We start from the raw sequence: 18,309 nt of genomic DNA on the forward strand, positions 1-18,309 counted from the left end.
ATTGGCCGAGGGAGCCGGCGTACAGCTTCCGGGTCATGTGGCCAGCATGACTAAGACGCTTCTGGCAAACCAGAGCAGCACACGGAAACGCCGTTTACCTTCCCACCGGAGCGGTCCCTATTTATCTACTTGCACTCTGACATGCTTTTGAACTGCTAGGTTGGCAGGAGCAGGGACCAAGCAACGGGAGCTCACCCTGTCGCGGGGATTCAAACCGCCAACCTTCTGATCAGCAAGCCCTAGGTTCTGTGGTTTAACCCACAGCGCCACCCGCGTCTGAAAGCATGTTAGGGGAATAATAATAATAAAAAAAATCCAGAACACAGAGTGTCCACTCATCAGCCCTGTAAACATTCATTTTCACCCATGCTTTTGGCCTGTTAAAGTTGTGGAGGGGACCGTTATTATGCTTATGTTATTATTATGATACCTGTTATTATCTTTTCATTATTGTGCTCCATAAAATGTGTTCTTCATGTTGTACACCACCCTTGGATCTTTTGATAAAGGGCGGTTTGTAAATCGAATTAACAACAGCAACCAGCAAAGGGGCTTTGCTGGCTACCCACACAATGTCAGAAAGAAGCAGAGCTCTCTGAGAGGCTCTGTGGGAGAAGCGGCATTTATACCAGGCCTCAAAAAGCAATGAACTGCATAAAATCTTATACTAAAAGAGAGGGGGAGGGACTTCTCACCTATTTCTTAAAAAAAAAAAAAAAAACCAACAAGAAGTACAATAAATAAACAAATGTTAAAACTGCTGACGCTATCTGAGCCCTACTACAAAAAACGCCTTGGGCGACAAATTGTAGCATTCAATCATTCAAAGAAAAGCGCATCAGGAAAGAACTGGAACAGATGTTCTCTCCCTTTGGCTCAGCCTTCCCCCGCCCCTTCTCTGGCCGGCCGGGAGAAAGTTGCACTTGAGTTAATTCAAGCATGGGAAGAAAACCAGCAGCAAGGCAGCAACCACTTTTTGAGCCCTTCTGTAAGGTTCCATGCTGGTCTTTCCAACAGAAAGCCTTGGGGCCCACCATGTCAACACCTGGGGCCCCTCCAAAGGCATCTGCCAGGGAGAAGGAGGGCGGGAGATGAAATGTAGGCCGGTAGCTGGAAATGCTGTAGTGGTAGTAGGTGGAAGGGTATTAATTCAGATGGCTTTGAAAACAGAACTGGGCAGATTCTTCTTCTTTTTTTTAAATAATATTTATTCAAATTTTAAAGATTACAAAGAGGAAAAATAAAAAATAAAAAAATAAAAATAAAAAAGACAGAAAAAATACAAACAATTGGAAAAAAAAGGAAAAACAGATCAAACCTTTACATCACTTGCTTTCATTCACTTACTTCCTTGACCCCCTCACACCTCCCATTTTTGTATTCTAATTCAGTTAGATATTTCAGCAAATCCTTTCCAGCTTTGTTTTTATCTTAATAATTTATCTTAATATATTGTGATTTTGCATTCTCTTCTTTCACCAATTCATTTTTACTTAATCCTTTATATCTTTTCTGCCAAAACCACATAATTCTATTCCAACATCTTTCTAACTTTCCTTAATTTTACAATATTTCTGAAGATAAACTTTAAATTTTTTCCAATCGTCTTCCACCGCCTCTTCTCCTTGGTCAGAACTGGGCAGATTCATGAAGGATGCTTCTAGCCTGGGCTTGGAGGTGGGCTTGGAGGCAAGAGAGCTCTCCAGGGTGAAAAGGTAAGGAGCCAGCACTAAGACTCAAAGGGCTAAGCAACGAGGTATCTCCAGCAAGGAGCCTAAGCAGCAGCCTCCAGACAGCAACAGAGGCTTCTCACAGCACACAGCTAAACTATGGAACTCACTCCGACAGGAGGCAGTGAAAGCCACCAACCTGGATGGCTTTAGAAGAGGATTACACAAATTCATGGAGGGGGAGGCTGTTAATGGCTACAAGCCGCAATGGCTATGCTCTACCTCCACGGTCGGTGGTGGCAAATGCTTCTGAATACCAGTTGCTGGAAGCTGCAGGAGGGGAGAATGCTCTTGCGCTCAAATCATGCTTGCTGGTTTCCCACAGGTTGGCCACTGTGAGAATAGGAGGCTGGAGTAGATAGACTGTTGGCCTGATCCAGTAGCTCTTCTTAGGTGGCAAATGCATTTTGGAAATGCAAGAAGGCAACAGAGATGGGTAGGCATATTTTCTGAGATCCTCAAATTAGGAAAACCTTCAATAAAAATTATAAAAAATATATCGCTAGGATAAAAGTACAGTGGTGCCTCGCAAGACGAAATTAATCCGTTCTGTGAGGCTCTTCGTATAGCGGTTTTTTCGTCTTGCGAAGCAAGCCCATTGACAGCTTAGCGGATTAGCGCTATTAGCGGTTTAGCGGCTTTTAGCGATCAGCTGTTAAGCGGCTTATCAGCGGATCAGCTGATAAGCGGCTTAGCGGCTTAGGAAAAGGGGGGGGAAAGGGGAAAAAACCCGCAGGAACTCGCAAGACATTTTCGTCTTGCGAAGCAAGCCCATAGGGAAATTCGTTTTGCAAAGCACCTCCAAAACGGAAAACCCTTTCATCTAGCGGGTTTTCCGTCTTGCAAGGTGTTCGTCTTGCGGGGCACCACTGTACCAGATTTCATAGAGGTGGGTTGGAAGATCTTGGCTAATTATTTGAGTTAACCGGAGGGGGGTGCTGGAGAGCTTAGCCACCGCAAATCTACAGCTGAGCCAGTTAAGGCGGGGGGAGGGGAATGTACTAAGCTAGCCTGATCCTCTCCCAGCCTGTGCTGCGCCAACAGCTTTGCAGAGCACCAGGGAGTCACCTTTCACCTGCACGACCCATCTATCTCCATTACGCTAATGGAGGCTGGAGAGGTGTGATTCCAACCCTCTGCACAGCCAAGAGTGACTTTGCATGAAGTGACAAGGTTGCTAAGCTCGTCGCCGGGAAAAGCTCACGGCCAAACAGCAGCCAAGTGGGAGATTGATGAGCCTGTCGGCGGGGATGACGGATCAAGTTCCTTGAATCCCCAGGATACAGCTGCAGAAGAAAAGATCTTTAGGGCATGGCAGGAGAAAAAGGACCCACTTGGAAAGTCATCTGCATTAATGCAATGTCAGCTGGATTCTGTGGACAAGGAAGTGTCCAGAGGAGAGTTGGAGATTCTTAACATTTCCTTGCTGTGGGAATATTCCTGAAATAACAGCAAGCTGACTTTGGGGGCGAGCGTTGTCCACGCATGACTCATAACTTTTCAGAGCATTTGAAGCACCACATACTAATTTTTAATATTTATCACGCACCTAAAAGCAACAGCAAGGTACTCTACAGTGTTAAGAGACACAGCATTAAAAAGAGCACAGAAGAAAGACTACCTGTATTATTGTCCTGATATTACAGGAGTAGGGACCGAGGCTGTTCTCATGGCTGAACCCTGAACGTTCTGACTCAAGAGTGCCTTCTCAGTTCAATTGACAGATAGCCCTTACAGCAAGAGTAGGCAACAGGGTGACGGTCCTGATGCTGTGGACTAAAACTCCCATTATCCCTGACCACTGACCACTCTGGCTGGGGCTGATGGGAGTTGGGAGTCCAAAAACATAGAGAGGCTCACAGGTTCCCCATCCCTGAATGAGACTGTTACTTGCATTTAATGTCACCAGCTACCTCCATCACTCACCTGTACTGAACATAACGTAATAATAGCCTAGATACCTCCATCATCTCCTCCTTTTAATGAAGGGATGAGCAACCTGCTGACCTCCAGATCTACAACTCCCATTATCACTGACCACTCTGGCTGGGGCTGATGGGAGCTGGATTCCAGCAACACCTGGACAGGGTCAGCCCTGCCTTGCGCTACTCCAGTGACATGAAAGCTGTGAAGAGGCACATCGTCCCCTTGACTTGTTCCTCTCCCAGAATGGTTGCTGGGGTGAGGCGGCTCACCTTCAGAATCCTTGAGCTATTGCCAAGTGTTCTTTCCTCCTACTTACCTGCGGTGTGCCTGAAATCTACATGCCCGGAAGGGAAGAAAGTGGTAAGGGAAACCATCCCGTAACGCTTTTCTCCCCAAGAGGCAGCTGATTAAAGATTCTTCTTGTCCTCCCCAAGATACACAACTGTGCATTACTGAGCCTGCACTGTATAGTTAGGAGGCACAGCCCCAGCGACACAGAAAGCACCCGGCAATAGAATGAAATAATACATCTCTGGCTGGCGGAGCAGTTTAAGAGCCGCAGGAAGTGCTGGGAACGGAGAGTTTCTGACAAATTAGCTTTGCTAACACTAGAATCTGCCTTAATTCAATTTTGAGAGCCAAATATACCTCCTCAATTTCATAGAGGCTGTTATCCAAAGCTTCAGTGTATCAAATTACAGGGTACATTTGGCTGGAAGTGCCCATTTGCAGCCAATTTCAGGCCCTCGGCTCTGTCTTGTCCAGTAACCAAGTAGTATTTACTGTGGGGCCGTCTTGGTTAAGGAGAACAAACAAGAACAGAAGGGCTGGAGTGCTAACTTTGGAGGACACAGATCTTTGTCAAAGTAACACAGCCAGCAAGGGCCATTTTCATGCCCAGAACTTAAAAAGATGAATCATTCATTAGGCTCTAGTGTGTGTGCGCCTGGCTGTGTGTGTGTGTGTGTGCCTGTGATTTTTTTTTCTGTCTGTCTAACTATATGTGCTCTGATTGTGTGTGAAGATCTGGTCACTTTTATTATGATTATCATTGCAGAGTTGGAAGGGACCCCCAAGGGTCATCTGGTCCAACCCCCTGCAATGCAGGAATCACAACTAAAGAATCATTGACAGATGGCCACCCTACCTCTGCATAAAAACCTCCAATGAAGGAGAGTCTACCACCTTCCACTGTCAAACAGCTCTTCCCATCAGAAAGTTCTTCCTAATGTTTAGCTTGAATCTTCTTTCCTTTCTTTTAAATCCATCGGTTCAGGTCCTACCCTCTGGGGGAGCAGGAAACAAGCTTGCTCAATCTTAAATGTGGCAGTCCTTCAGACATTTGAAGTTGGTTTTCATATCATCTCTCAAAGTGCTGGGTTTGACCTTTAAAGCCTTACGTAGCTAAGGACCTCAACACCTCAGGGACCGCTTCTCTCCACATGAACTGACCCAGACCCTTCAATTATTGTCTGAGACCCTTCTTCGTGTGGATCCGCCTTGGCAGGCCTGGAAAGTAGCCGTATGAGAACATGGCCTTTTCAGTGGTGGCTACCCACTTGTGGAACATTCTCCACAGGGAGGCTCAACTAGCACCATCATTACGCAAACATTTCTTTTACATCAGGCCTTGGGCCTCCTTGAGTGGGTGAGATGTTTTAATCCTGCCTTTTAGGTTTGTCTTTTAGTTTGTTTTTGTTTTCTCCTTTTAATGCATGTGCTTGTTTATATATTGTAAGTCGTTTTGAGTTACCTTGGTGAGAAAAAGCGACCAATAAATTTAATAAAGAAATATAAATAAATATTAAAAGCAGTTTCAAATGACTTAAAACTGCAGAAATAAGGTGGGTCCTTAAAAATATGTATCTCAAGTGTAGAAAAGCCAGGGTAAAGCAGTGCATATTCAGCATTTGCCAAAAGGTATATAATGAAGCCCACAACATAGGGCATGGGTAGGCAAACTAAGGCCCAGGGGCGAGATTCGGCTCAATCACCTTAAAAATCCGGCCTGCAGACAGTCCGGGAATCAGAGTGTTTTTACATGAGTAGAATGTGTCCTTTTATTTAAAATGCATCTCTGGGTTATTTGTGGGGCCTGCCTGGTGTTTTCACATGAGTAGAATGTGTGCTTTTTTAAAAACATGCATCTCTGGGTTATTTGTGGGGCATAGGAATTCATTCACCCCCCCAAAAAAAAAATATATAGTCTGGCCCCCCACAAGGTCTGAGGGACAGTAGACCAGCCCCCTGATGAAAAAGTTTGCTGACCCCTGACATAGGGTCTGCCACAGAGAATTTTGAAATGCCCACTTTTAGACTCTCAACTGCTTTCCAAGGAAGCAATGAAATTTCTGGGCCCCCTTCCTAAAAGTTCCCCATTCCCAAGTTTCAACTTTTGGATGAAGATGGAGTCAAAGGGGTGCTCAGCACAATCCAAAAATGTGCATTGAGGGAGAGCTTTGAAATTTGACACCCCGCCTCCCTTTCCTCTGAAATCTCAGACTGAAATCCAATTAAAGTGAAAGGGCTTTTATTTCTGGGCCTCTGTGGCTCAAACGAGGGATCTCGTGACCTGGGGCTAGAATCAAGTCTAATGAGCTCCCACAGGCTGCATGTTCAGGCCTTCAGGTACAAAAACCAAGGGAAAACACTGCCCCCCACAACTGACAGGTCACATGAAGCCTCTAGTAGACTAGCCTGGCCTGGTATAAGTACCGCGCAACCTGTCCTTCTGCCCTTGTCTGATCAGACAAGTTCGGATCTTTCACCTCCTCCATTTCAAGGCTCTAGTGCCTCCGGTCTAAACTCCCAACACTAGCCACTGGTCTCAGAGAACCTGTTTGGTTGCAAGTCGTTTTAACCAACCAACAAAAACATGACTAGGTCTAGTTGTAGGGCATGACTCCACCTCCCCTACCACTTCCTACCACCCAGGAAGTCTGCAATATACAGGACCTTCCTATACACAGGTCACTTTGTTAGCTGTCCATGATAATGGTATGCTCTGTAAATGATGCAAAGCACAGCCAACACAAACAACAACCAGGAAATCCTGTTGTACGAGTACAGCTGCTGAATGTTAATTTGGGTGCTCTGGGTATGGCCATGTGACAGAGTGCGGCCTGGCTTGTTTGCGGATAAAGAGTGAGTTTGCATACAGGTACACACAAACCCCAGAAACCTGCTTCCTTCTCCTCTCCATCCCTTCGGATCCTCACCTTTAACTATTTCCCAATTCCCAAACAGTCGCGTAAATGTGCAACCGGACAGGATATATGTCTGTTTGCCCACCTACATTCCTGACCTACTGCTTTGGCTAAGCATAGAAGTCATTGCCCCTTTTAATGAGTGGGAGGTTCATTGATTGCTAGGCATGCAAATAGGTAGGGATTGTTATAACAGTTGCTGATGCCACAAAGGAACAGAAGGCTCCAGTCAAGCACAAGAAAGCAGGGAACTTCCCCTTTGCATTCTTTTGGGGAATGCACATTTAGGGAGCTCTGTCCTAAGCTGAAAGTTACCTGCGTTCTGAGCAGTCTGTTAAGTTTCCTCTCCACTGCAAAACCCTAACAGGTGGACACTTTTGGGAAAGCCAATCAGAACAGAAATCCTTCAACTGTTTCTGGAAACTGCAGATAGTGGGTGCCTGTCACATCTCGACAGGGATGCTATTCCACAGGACACTAGCAGCCACACTAAAAGCCCTGCTCTCAATCACCAGAGGCTTTCATGTTAGCGCCAGCACCTTGAACCTGGCACGGTAGCAGATTGGTAGCCACCACAAATCCTGCAAGTAGGGTGTTATATGCTGGCAGTAGTTTGCCTACTCAAGCAACCTAAGTCTCTGTGTTCTGCACCAGCTACAGCCTCTGGACTAACATAAAGTGTAGCCCCACACAGTGTGAGATTTATTGAAGTGATTTATCAGCAAGTTTTCCAGTTACCACACATTTTCGGACTTGAGGAATTCGGCAGGTCAAATCCAGGAAAGTATACAATTTTAGCATGGTCAAGAGGAAGGCTAAAAGGATGAGCAGTCACAGTGCCAAAACCCTGAACTGCCCGAAACCCTGAACTGCTGCTGCCAACCAGTGTTGACAGTACAGAGCTAGATGGACCAATGGTCTGGTTTGGGATAATGCAGCTTCCATCCTATGCTCCTAGTCTTTCACACCGCAAAAAGAAAAAGTGTGTCTTTCACAATACCTTCATGTGCTGTTAGCATGCCAGGGATTCTCTGCAAGCTGGACACAGGGGTGTTCTCTGGCAGGAGGTGATAGACAGCCTCCAGGGGTGGGTGTGGCTGCAAGCTGCATTGAAGATGACAGCTGTCAATCGCCATCAGGTTCTTGTTCACTAAAGAAAGGAGAATAGGAAACTTTTTTTTCTTAATTCAGTGAGACTAAGAAGGGCCCTGCCTTGCCCAAGAAAATAAGCCACACTGAAATGGAAGACAGCAGGACTCCTATGGATTGTTTTCAACTAATTTTATTCAGAATAAAGCCACTGAAATTAATGAAATGAAATAGTCAAGGCCATTAATACTGAGGGATGTACTCAAAGTACAATTGGGGGCATCTCGGGATCTTTAGCCTGTTTATGTGTGTTGTGTATGTGTGTAAGGGTATGTGTAGGGGGGGATTTTTAAGAGGTGCTTGTTTGCTCACCCCCGCTTGACAAGCCACACCCAAAATTCTTTCTTTTGCACTGTTCTAAAGGGAGCTGGAACTCAATCAGAAGCACAGGCTTAGCAGACAATGGTTGTGTCCTCACAAAGTGCTAAGTCATGGTTTGTTTTAACCATAGTTTGTCCAACATCTCACTGATGAACAAACAACCCACATCTTCACTCTCCAAATTTTGTTGTTTTCCTGCTGCTCTTCCCTCTCATGGCTCTGTAAGCCAGAAAGCATCTGGGCTGGGGTGGCCAAACAAAGTGTGGTTAAGCAAGGCTGTTTGGTTTGGATGTTACACTAACCCACACTTAAAACAAGCCATGGTCTACAATTCTCGTGTGTTTATTGAGGATGCTTTACGTGACCATAGGTTTGTTTGTTGTTGTTTTGTTAATGGTCTGCAATTCAACAAACCATGGCTTCACACAGTGGTTTGTTCCCAGAAAGCAATGCAAGGTTAGTCTGCTTGGCTGGGTTCAGGCATTCAAACAAACCATGGTTCAGCTTGGGATCAATAAACCGTGGATTAGTGTTAGGCACAAAGCAGGCCACCGTATTGCTCATGTTCTCCTTTTACCTTCCCTTCCCATCAGCATGGCCAACCTTGCCTCACTCCAAGGTTGTTCTTCTCTCTGGCAGGAGCCAGATTTGCAGCAGGAAAACCAATTGCAGCATATCTAAATAGCTCATCCCATCCCATTTGCTGCTATGTATCAACTGGGCACTGTCCTCAAAGAGGGATTCAATCTGCATAAAATATTCAGCATGAGACTGTGCCCTCCTGCAAAACTGCCGCCAACAAGGACCTTTGTCCCTCCCAAATGGATTTGGCTCATGTCTGGGCTGCACAGAGCGACTGTCCAGAAACAGCTGGGCTGTTGTAAAAGGTTGACATGGTTGCTGCAGCACCAGAGCAGACAATTAGGGTGGGATAAGGGAGGAATCGGTCAGCAGGTAAGATGGAAAACAAACAGTAAATTAAATCTGACAGCTCCCTGGAAGCAGTCCGTCAAAAGGCAGTTTGGATCGGCATTTCCAGACTTCTGAACCACACTTTATCTGATTTAAAATCAGAGGCATGTTTCTTGTTACTTCCCAAGAGGTTTAGTTTTAGAGTGTGTTAAGGGCTAGCTGGTCGTAAACAAGACCGGGCCCTGGGTTTGTGCATGATTTGCTTGCTTGAGTGTGTCACGTATTAGAATAAGACAATTCCAGAGCAGTGCTTCAAGCAGGGATGCAACAGGCAGATAGATGTCTCTGAGAGTGGGCAAAGAGTGCTTCTGTCTCAGAAGTGACCGTATGCTCCAGTCACACTCAGTGCAAAGATGAGACAGAATGACCAGTCATGGAAGGGCTGATTGGAAGGAGGCAAGGCAGACTGCTGAAGTATACAGAGACACAGCATGCAGACTCTTTTGTGGGTGGGTACTTTGGGCTCATTCATCCCCTCCCCTCTGAGGCCATATTCTGCTTTCCCTCAGAATTTTATGGATCCGCCTTAATACACATGCAAAGAATACACTGTCTAGCATGTGAAAATAGTGATATGCCTCATGACTTACTCTCTATTGGCTCTTGGAGAAGTGGGTGCAAGAGGGCTCGTGGGGTCCCATGATACAAACTGAGCCTAGGGAGAAAAAGGAGACAGAACATGATACAGAGGGTTGGTGTCATCTTTTGTCCCAGTGCAGAGTATAGTGGTACATCGGGTTACAGACGCTTCAGGTTACAGACACTTCAGGTTACAGATTCCACTAACCCAGAAAAGGTACCTCAGGTTAAGAACTTTGCTTCAGGATGAGAACAGAAATCACGCAGCGGCAGCGGGAGGCCCCATTAGCTAAAGTGGTGCTTCAGGTTAAGAACAGTTACAGGTTAAGAACGGACGTTCCGGAATCAATTAAGTTCTTAACCCGAGGTACCACTGTAGTAAATAAAAACCAGAAACCCTCTTTAACCTTCAGTCCTCCAAATGTTGTTGGGACTTCAATTCCCATCATCCCTGACCATTGGCCACACTGGTCAGTTGTTACCCCAACTATGTCTACACAAACACAGCTCTAGGCTTAACAACCAGCTAATCTTTACTGTGTGAACAACCCTAAAGACACAGAAATCTGCCTCTGCTATTACAAAAGTTTATCCATTTACCCTTTGTCCTTCAAGTTCAGGTTTGCTGGCTCAGATCTGCTGTTAAACAAATGTACGATCCCAAAACCACACGACATCTCCTGCGGGGTCCCGTCCCGCCTCCTGGCTGTTGCTACGACCTCCACCACCAAAACGATGCTGGGATAATCCAAAGATGTGTGGAAATAAACAGTCTGGAAGGGGAGGGTAAGAGGGGAGAGGAGATGAGTTGGGTTATCATAGCAGCTTACAGCTAACTAAAGCCGATTCCAAACTGCGGTCCCTTGCTGCCTGTATATCTGGAACTTCTTCCAAGGACACAAATATGGTACATAAGAATAGAAGAAGAGCCTGCTGAATCTAGCCTTTCCCCTCCTAGTCTCCCACCCTGGGAGATCTTGATTTCCCCACCTCTCACTCAGGTTTCATACACCAACTTTCTGCAACTTTCATGTGGGTGCAGCCCTTGGCCCTCAGTGGCAGCCCAGAGTGGGTGCCCACAGCGCTGGGTCCATATCAGTCATGGCATTAGCAGTAGCCAAGGGTGGGAGGAGTGAAAATGAACACCCAACAACCCCTGGCAGAGCCAGCCCAAGCCATTTTGCCACTTACGGCGAAACAGAAAAGGGCAGGGGAGCCCCCCCCATCACTTCTTCCTCCTCTGCCTGAGGTGACTAGAAGCCACAGCATGCTGAAGGGGGTGGGGCTGGGGGGGGGAAGAATCTGGAGAGCAGCAAGTGGCATTAGCCGCCATGGGCAGCAAGCACAGGAGGCAGTGAGCAGTATGCTCCTGGGGGAGGCTGGATCTGCTGTCCCTCCCAGCCATCCCCACCCTGCCACCCAAGGCAACTGCCTCACCAAGGCTAATGGGTGGGCCAGCCCTGACCCCTGTTGAAAGGGAATCAATCCATTTTATTGCATATAGCCAAAGGCCTTTACAACAGACGACAGAGAATAAAAGGAAATTTAATCTAAAATCATACAACGTAACCTCGTAGTAGTTTACAACATAGCAAGAAATTTACATTTAGACTTAAGACTGGAGTGCATTCACATATCTGGAACGGAGCTTCTTGGCTGACAGCGCAAATGTGGCTACCTGGTGGATAATGTACTGATGTTTATCTGTTCAGCTGTCACTTCCTGTATGGATCGACCTGGAAGCCAATTGGCGATATAAATTTTCCTCTGGGCGTTGTATACGGGGGGCAAATCAGCAGGTGGTATGTGATGTCCTCTACCTGATTGCATCCATGTATAAATTTGCGATCCATATGGGGAATTCCCCGGTATCTCTCCTCCAAATATGTCGAGGGCATCTGTTGAAATTTTAGTTGTACAAAGGCCCTGTGTAGTTGTGCGAAGGCCAGAGTCTCAAGGTAATGGGACTTTGAGTGATTGGTCTTAATTTGGAGGTACCAAGTAGAGTAACGGGCAGCAATCATGCATGCTCTGTCTTGGTTGGCATCCTGATCAAAAATCCAATTTCTAAGGTCACGTGGGCTAAGGGCTAAGTAGTTCTCCATTTGGAAATTAGAAACCCTAAGATTATCTTGGCACATTTCCACAATCTCAAGATTCCAAAAAGCAGCAGCGCTTACTAAGGGTATGATCCTTGAAGGCATTTAACCTGTGCCAGTTCCTGTCAAAGGGAATCACTTCTGGACCACTCCCAAACCTTGTCCAGCCTCTCCTTAGACCAGCATGACTTGGAAAGTCTGGGTGCAATCCCTGGCAGGCGTGTGATTGAAGAGCAGGTTAATCCTTCTATTAGAGAGTCATTATCCAAGTGTCACAGGCAAAACATTTGCTGTAATCACAGACTGTCAGGGAAGGATAACGGAGGGAGGCATTAAAGCATCAGTCCGCAGAAATAAATCGTTATTCTATTATCTTTTATTGCAAAATGATGGAAAAAATTGTCAGCAACCGTTGACAAGCGGACCGGCAAGGCAGAGTTATGTGCAGGTTTCTGAAGAATTGGGTACCTCTCTCAAAGTGGGTATCCGTTGCGTCGCTAAGCCTATTGCTGTCTCCAGAAGTGCCAATGTTGGTCTTCCTAGTCTATGCCTCCTTTCCTGAATGGGGCTACCACAATGGCAGGTCAAAGCCACCAGGGTTACACCGGGGTGAAGATTTGGGAGAGAAATTGGCAGAGCTCCCTCCCGAACAAGAATGCAATACGGGCTACATTAAATGTCTTGTTGCATTTGACATTAACTGGGTGGTTGAAGAAGAAAGGGCCACTGTTTCCTCACCCACCTCCATGGCTTCAGCCAAAATCAGGCCTGCCTTCCTTCCACAAATTGCAGCCTCGAGGTGGGGCATCTTCATGAGGGCCGTGACAGGGAAGAGTTAAAAAGCCCTGCCTATGTGGCATTGTACTTATAGGGATTGGGAGCTTTGCAATGGTGACCCCTCACTAGAGTAGGACAGAGTAGGACAAGGAAGGGCACACATACTGGTCTCTGTGGGCATCACAATTCTCTTGGATGGCTTTAAAAGAGGACTGCACAAATTCATGGAGATAGGAGTATCAATGACAACTGGCCATGATGGCTATGCTCTACCTTCACAGTTGGAGGAAGTAATGTTTCTGAATACCAGCTGCTGGAAACCACAGGAGGGAAGAGGGCTGTTGTACTTGGATATCACTTGAGGTTCTTCCACAGGCATCATAGAAATGAGCCTTCTTTGGCTCGGACTTTGTATAGCCTGGGAACAACATGTGAGTTCTTTAAAACCTTGCATCCACCAGGATCCACAGCACAGAACGCACGATTAAATCCAAATATTTTTTTTTTTTTTTTATCTATTATGTGCTTGCCTAGCTTTATGTAATGGAAGCAGGGTTACTTGCATGCAGCATATTTCACATGCCTAATTGTCGACAGGGGGAATCCGCTGGGCATCCAGGAACTTGGAAAACTCTCTCTGTTTGCCATTAAGAAGACAAGCATTAAGAGACGGTTCCCCTGCAAAGGCAGCTCTCTCTGAAAGGTTTGAAAGCAGCTTCCCAGGAAGGTAAACAAGGGAAATGTAATTATTTGCAATGGCACCTTGGCAAACCTCTCCACACAAGTGCTCCCCCATTATCATCAGGGGGAAATAATAATTGAATAATCACAGTGATATGAAGCTGTTCATTAGCCGGAACGGAACGGCTGGGGGAGAATGGCAAACGGGGCTCAGCAAATTATCCACGCAGGAACCGTGTTTGTGACAGATGAGACGATGTTCTCCTGCCCTCTTTGGAGCGGCTTATCAGGATTTGACAGTTATTCTCTGTGACGGAATAAACAACTTTCTAAACCATTAACATGTGCTGCATTCCAATCCCTGGAATACCCTCAATGCAAAAACAAAAAAACCAAACCTGGATTTTTCTGTTGCTGTTAATACTGTTTAGCAGAGCAATTTTACCGGCTCCTTTGGATTGCACTGCCATTATTGTGGGAAAGAAGGGTCGCAAGAAGGTCTTGAGACTCTTCAAATGGCAGAAGGATGGAGAATGTGAGTCAAAGTCAAAGGAACCTGGTAGCCAGCTGAAGCTGGTGTCCGAGTTGCTCAGACTAGCAGGGAAATCTGTCCTGGAAGCAAGGGTCTCAGAGCCACAAGTGGCATGCCCTCGCCCCCCTGTGAAGTCATGCTGGCATCACTGAAAGCGGTAGCAGCCACCTCTGTATGATTAAAAATAGGAATGGCAGGAAAGTGGTTTTCAATTCAATCATAAGACTGCAAATGCAACAGGTAAGACGTGGACCTCACTGGACATGATACCACCCTTGATTGAAAGAATAAAAATGCTGAATTGCAATCCCAGCATAATTCATTCCCGCCCAAAGAGAAGCCCACAGAGGCCAGCCTACATTTGTCCTTGATCCGCCCTCATCACCTCTTCCTCCTTCCACTGCTGCCCTCATCCTGACACTTGCTCCTCCTTGCTTCTCCCCTCCCTTCGTTGACTCCCCACCGGCCCAAATGGAGACTGGAAGATCCTCAGGTTGAAAACTGTTGTTTGTTTATATTACTAAAGTAAACAAACAAAAACGGTCCTTAAAGTAAGAAGCACTCGCTGTTGCTTCTCTGGCCTTCAGGGAAGCGTCTCTTTGCATGCTCAGAAACAATGCATGATTCTGACAGGTGAATGCTACCACATAAAGCTGTTTCTGAAGCAGTCCTGGCTCCTCCCATATCTGCCATACTGGCTGTGCTGGGCAGGCCTTAAAACAACAGACTGACTAAGAGCTTTCCTAGCAGGGCTGACTTTCCATGAGCCCAACTAATCACATGGTTTTTCTGCTTTAGACACACTCTTTGCCACAATTCTACTTTTGGATCAAAATCGGCTGAGTAGTCTGGAGACATGATGATGATGATGATGATGATGATGATGATGATTACTATTACTACTACAGGCTGGTTCCCTGTAACTTCACTTCTCGCAGTGAGGGAACCACCAGAAGGCCCTCGGAGCTGGACCTCAGTGTCTGGGCTGAATGGTGGGGGTGGAGACGCTCCTTCAGACGCTCTTCCCAAAGAACAGGAGAATGACACAAATACCTCTGTAAGTTCAAGGAAGTATAAAATGTGTGCGGGAAAGCAAAGAGAGCATGGCTTTGGGATGCTGAGGAGGCAATTTTGAAAAAATGGCATGACGTATTCAGTGGGAGGGCTGTGTCCCAGGAGCCTCGGTGGACTACCCTCCGGGGACACTAGTTCCGATAAGAAGAAATTATTTCTGTGCACTGAAAAATCACTGTGAAATGTGTTATAGGAATTCTAAGGTCTTAAATATAGAATAAATGTTGATAACTGCAAAAGGTACACACACATACATAAGCATATAAACCACATGTCTAAAATAGCACAGGAGAGCAATCCAAAAGCCATCTTGGCTCTCCTAAAGACTCTCAGTATTTCCTCTGCCTCTCTAATCCCCCTTGCCTGATAAAACATAGGCAAATGGCAATCAGGGGAAGTTCCTGAAGGGATTCCTCTCCTATATCTATGAACCTCCTTGGTATTGATTGTCATTGTTTGCCCAGATGCTCTGCATTGAGGGATTTCTGACAGGCATCCTGATTGTCTTATCAAATGCTAATGTTTTGTGTAAACTGTGTCTGGAACTATGCAAAACTTGCTAAATCCTCAGCAATATCACACCTTGGCCTGCCTGAGCCACAGTAACCCCACCTTGTGCATGATGTAATTTCTGGCTGTTTGTAGCAGGGATGTGCTTCTTCTCCATGCCAAAATGCAAACCCTTAAAAGAGATGTTTCTTCTTGGTTCTGGGTCTCTCTTGCCTCTTTGCAAGGGGGGGGGGGGGAACTGTGTTGCAACAGAAAAATAAAGATCTGCCTTGCTTTCACTGCATCCTGCCTCCATCCATTCATCTCTGACTGATCGTGAACTTAGAGAGGACTCAGTCCCTTGGGGAGTTGGGCAGCAAAAGCCAACAACCCCTATTTTTTCTATATCAAATGTGATGAGCGTATTGAGCACCTGATTGGCCCACTGCATCCATTCGCCACTGGAGGAGAGAGAGAAATGGTAAAATGCACCATAATCCTAAAGTTCCCGGGAATTGTGCTTTACAAATACTAAAACGCAACAGTGCATTTAAAGAAAGAAAGGCAATCCACTTAATGGGATCATCGGGGAGGGAGGGAAGACGCAAGGCTACTCAGAGCAAGGTCTATTGGTGCCAAGTTTAAGACAACACAGAATAAAGTTACTGGGGAAGGAGACCCCCGTCACCCTCAGCCGCTCCTACCATCCCTGAATTGGTTGGATATGATTGCTGACCTTGCATCATTCCTGGAGCAAGAGCACCATCTGCTGCCTAGGCTCAAGCATGACAAGCAGTGAGAATTTTTATTTTTTATTTTTTAAAAAATCTATTCCATCATTTACTAGACTGGGGGGTGAGGGTAGAGCAGACAGACAGAATGGAGGCACAATACCGAGTCATGTTCATTTACAAAGCCCTGAACAACTTATGTGCAGGGTAACTCAGGGAATTTGTCTAACCTTCTTTTAAAGCCATCAAAGTGTGTAGCCGTCACTACTTCTTGCGGAAGAGAATTCCACCAAGTTACACTCAAGAGAAATCCCAGTTCTGTTCAAACCCTTCATTCCGGAGAGGAGCGGGGAAAGAGTATAATTTTACAGCTAACGTTACTAGAAATGGGGAAAGAAGAAAGGCAGGACATCCAGGAGAATATTGAGAGACCTATAAGTGATATGGGGGTGGGGGAAAGACAGCATGGTGTAGTGGGTAGTGTTTTGGGAATAGGACGTAGGAGACCACGGTTCAGATTTCCATTCGGCCATGAAGCTCACTGGGTGACTTTGGGACAGTCACTGGCTCTCATCCTAACCTACCTCACAGGTTATTATTATTCTTATTATACTCCGCCCATCTGACTGGGTTGTCCCAGCCACTTTGGCTGACTTCCAACATAATAAAAACATAGCAAACATCAAACATTAAAAAGTTCTTGATACAGGTAGGTTGTGGGGATTAAATGAGGAGGAAGAACCATGTACACCACCTTGAGCTCCTTGGAGTAAAAGGTGTGATAGAAATGCAATAAATGCATGAACTACCAGGGAAGGAGCATGTGCTCAGGGACTCTGGCAGGGTCCAAGGCTGTGATCTAGCCAAGTCTGGGTGTGCCCCACCCTCCACTTGAGCTGCTGAGAGGAATAGATCACACCACTCTGCCCCCTGTGATTGGCATGGCCATAGAATCACAGATGTATGAAGCCTCAGGATCATAGGATCCTAACCTGCTGTATCTGTGATCATTCAGGCTCCAGCATCTAACCTCAAGCGACTCCTAAGAGATCACCAGCCCTTTAAGCAAAAGCACATAAAGGGGCATCCTAAATCAATGGGTTGGAGCAACTGCTGTATGAGGAAAGGTTATAGCATCTGGGGGGTTTTTCACTTGTTTCCAGAAAGTGCAGATCAGGGTTCCTGTCATAAGAATAAGAATAATTTTTATTTATATCCCACCCTCCCCAGTCAAAACAAGGCTCAGAGCAGCTAACAGCAATAAAAGTAACACAGCATTCTAAAATCAATATTCTAAAATCAATTCAAAATCAAATGGCAACCACTGGGCCAGAGTTCTACAAGGATCACCAAAGGAGAGGGTCAGACTGTGCCTTGGCCAAAGGCCTGGTGGAACAGCTCTGTCTTGCAGGCCCTGCAGAAAGATGTCAAGTCCCACAGGGCCCTAGACTCTTGTGACAGAGCATTCCACCAGATCGGGGCCGCAGCCGAAAAAGCCCTGGCTCTGGTTGAGGCCAGCTCAACAATATGGATGATATTCCACAACATAAATCAACAATAGAGCAGGCACACTAAAAGCCCTGCTCCAAGTTACTGCAGAATGGGCTTCTCAGACCTCTGGAACTTGCAAGAGAAGCTCTCCTGCAGACAAAAGATGCTGGACTAGGCAGGCCATTGGTCTGATCCAGAAGGGCTCTTTTTACATTCTTACGGGATTGCACATGACCTCCTGCTGACTTCAGGGTGAGGTTCCTGGCAACCACAAACTGCTGGTTGGCTAGCAAGGCCAGCCAACGTTTTGCTGACCTCTACCTATATTCACTGATAACACCCGGGTTCCAGGTCTGATAAGAATCCCCCCTTGCCTTCATGTTAGTTGGTTGCCAGGCATGCAACTAGGTCTGAGATGAGGCTGGGGACTGGAGTAGGGGCTGCGGCCTTCATCAAGACACTAGCAGCTTCCTAAAGCAGTAGATGTGGGGAAAATTCACTTATGCAATCCCTAGTGGAAAAGGGGTTCGCCTTCCTCTCCATTTGAGCATT

General features: G+C 46.2%; 1 protein-coding gene across 2 annotated transcripts in view; it reads right to left on the reverse strand.

Annotated features, from left to right (window-relative positions):
• Positions 1-18,309, reverse strand: part of NPHP4 (nephrocystin 4) — a 96,436-nt gene that overhangs the window by 65,591 nt on the left and 12,536 nt on the right. For both annotated transcript variants that reach the window (XM_079986756.1, XM_079986755.1), the window contains exons 4-6: positions 10,484-10,656; positions 9,895-9,959; positions 7,863-8,012 (exon numbers count right to left, since the gene is read on the reverse strand). In XM_079986756.1, coding sequence (XP_079842882.1) covers positions 7,863-8,012; positions 9,895-9,959; positions 10,484-10,656 — 388 coding nt within the window. The remainder of the gene's footprint in view (positions 1-7,862; positions 8,013-9,894; positions 9,960-10,483; positions 10,657-18,309) is intronic.

Source organism: Podarcis cretensis (genome assembly GCF_951804945.1).
Source record: "Podarcis cretensis genome assembly, chromosome: 8".
NCBI classification, from domain to species: Eukaryota; Metazoa; Chordata; class Lepidosauria; order Squamata; family Lacertidae; genus Podarcis; species Podarcis cretensis.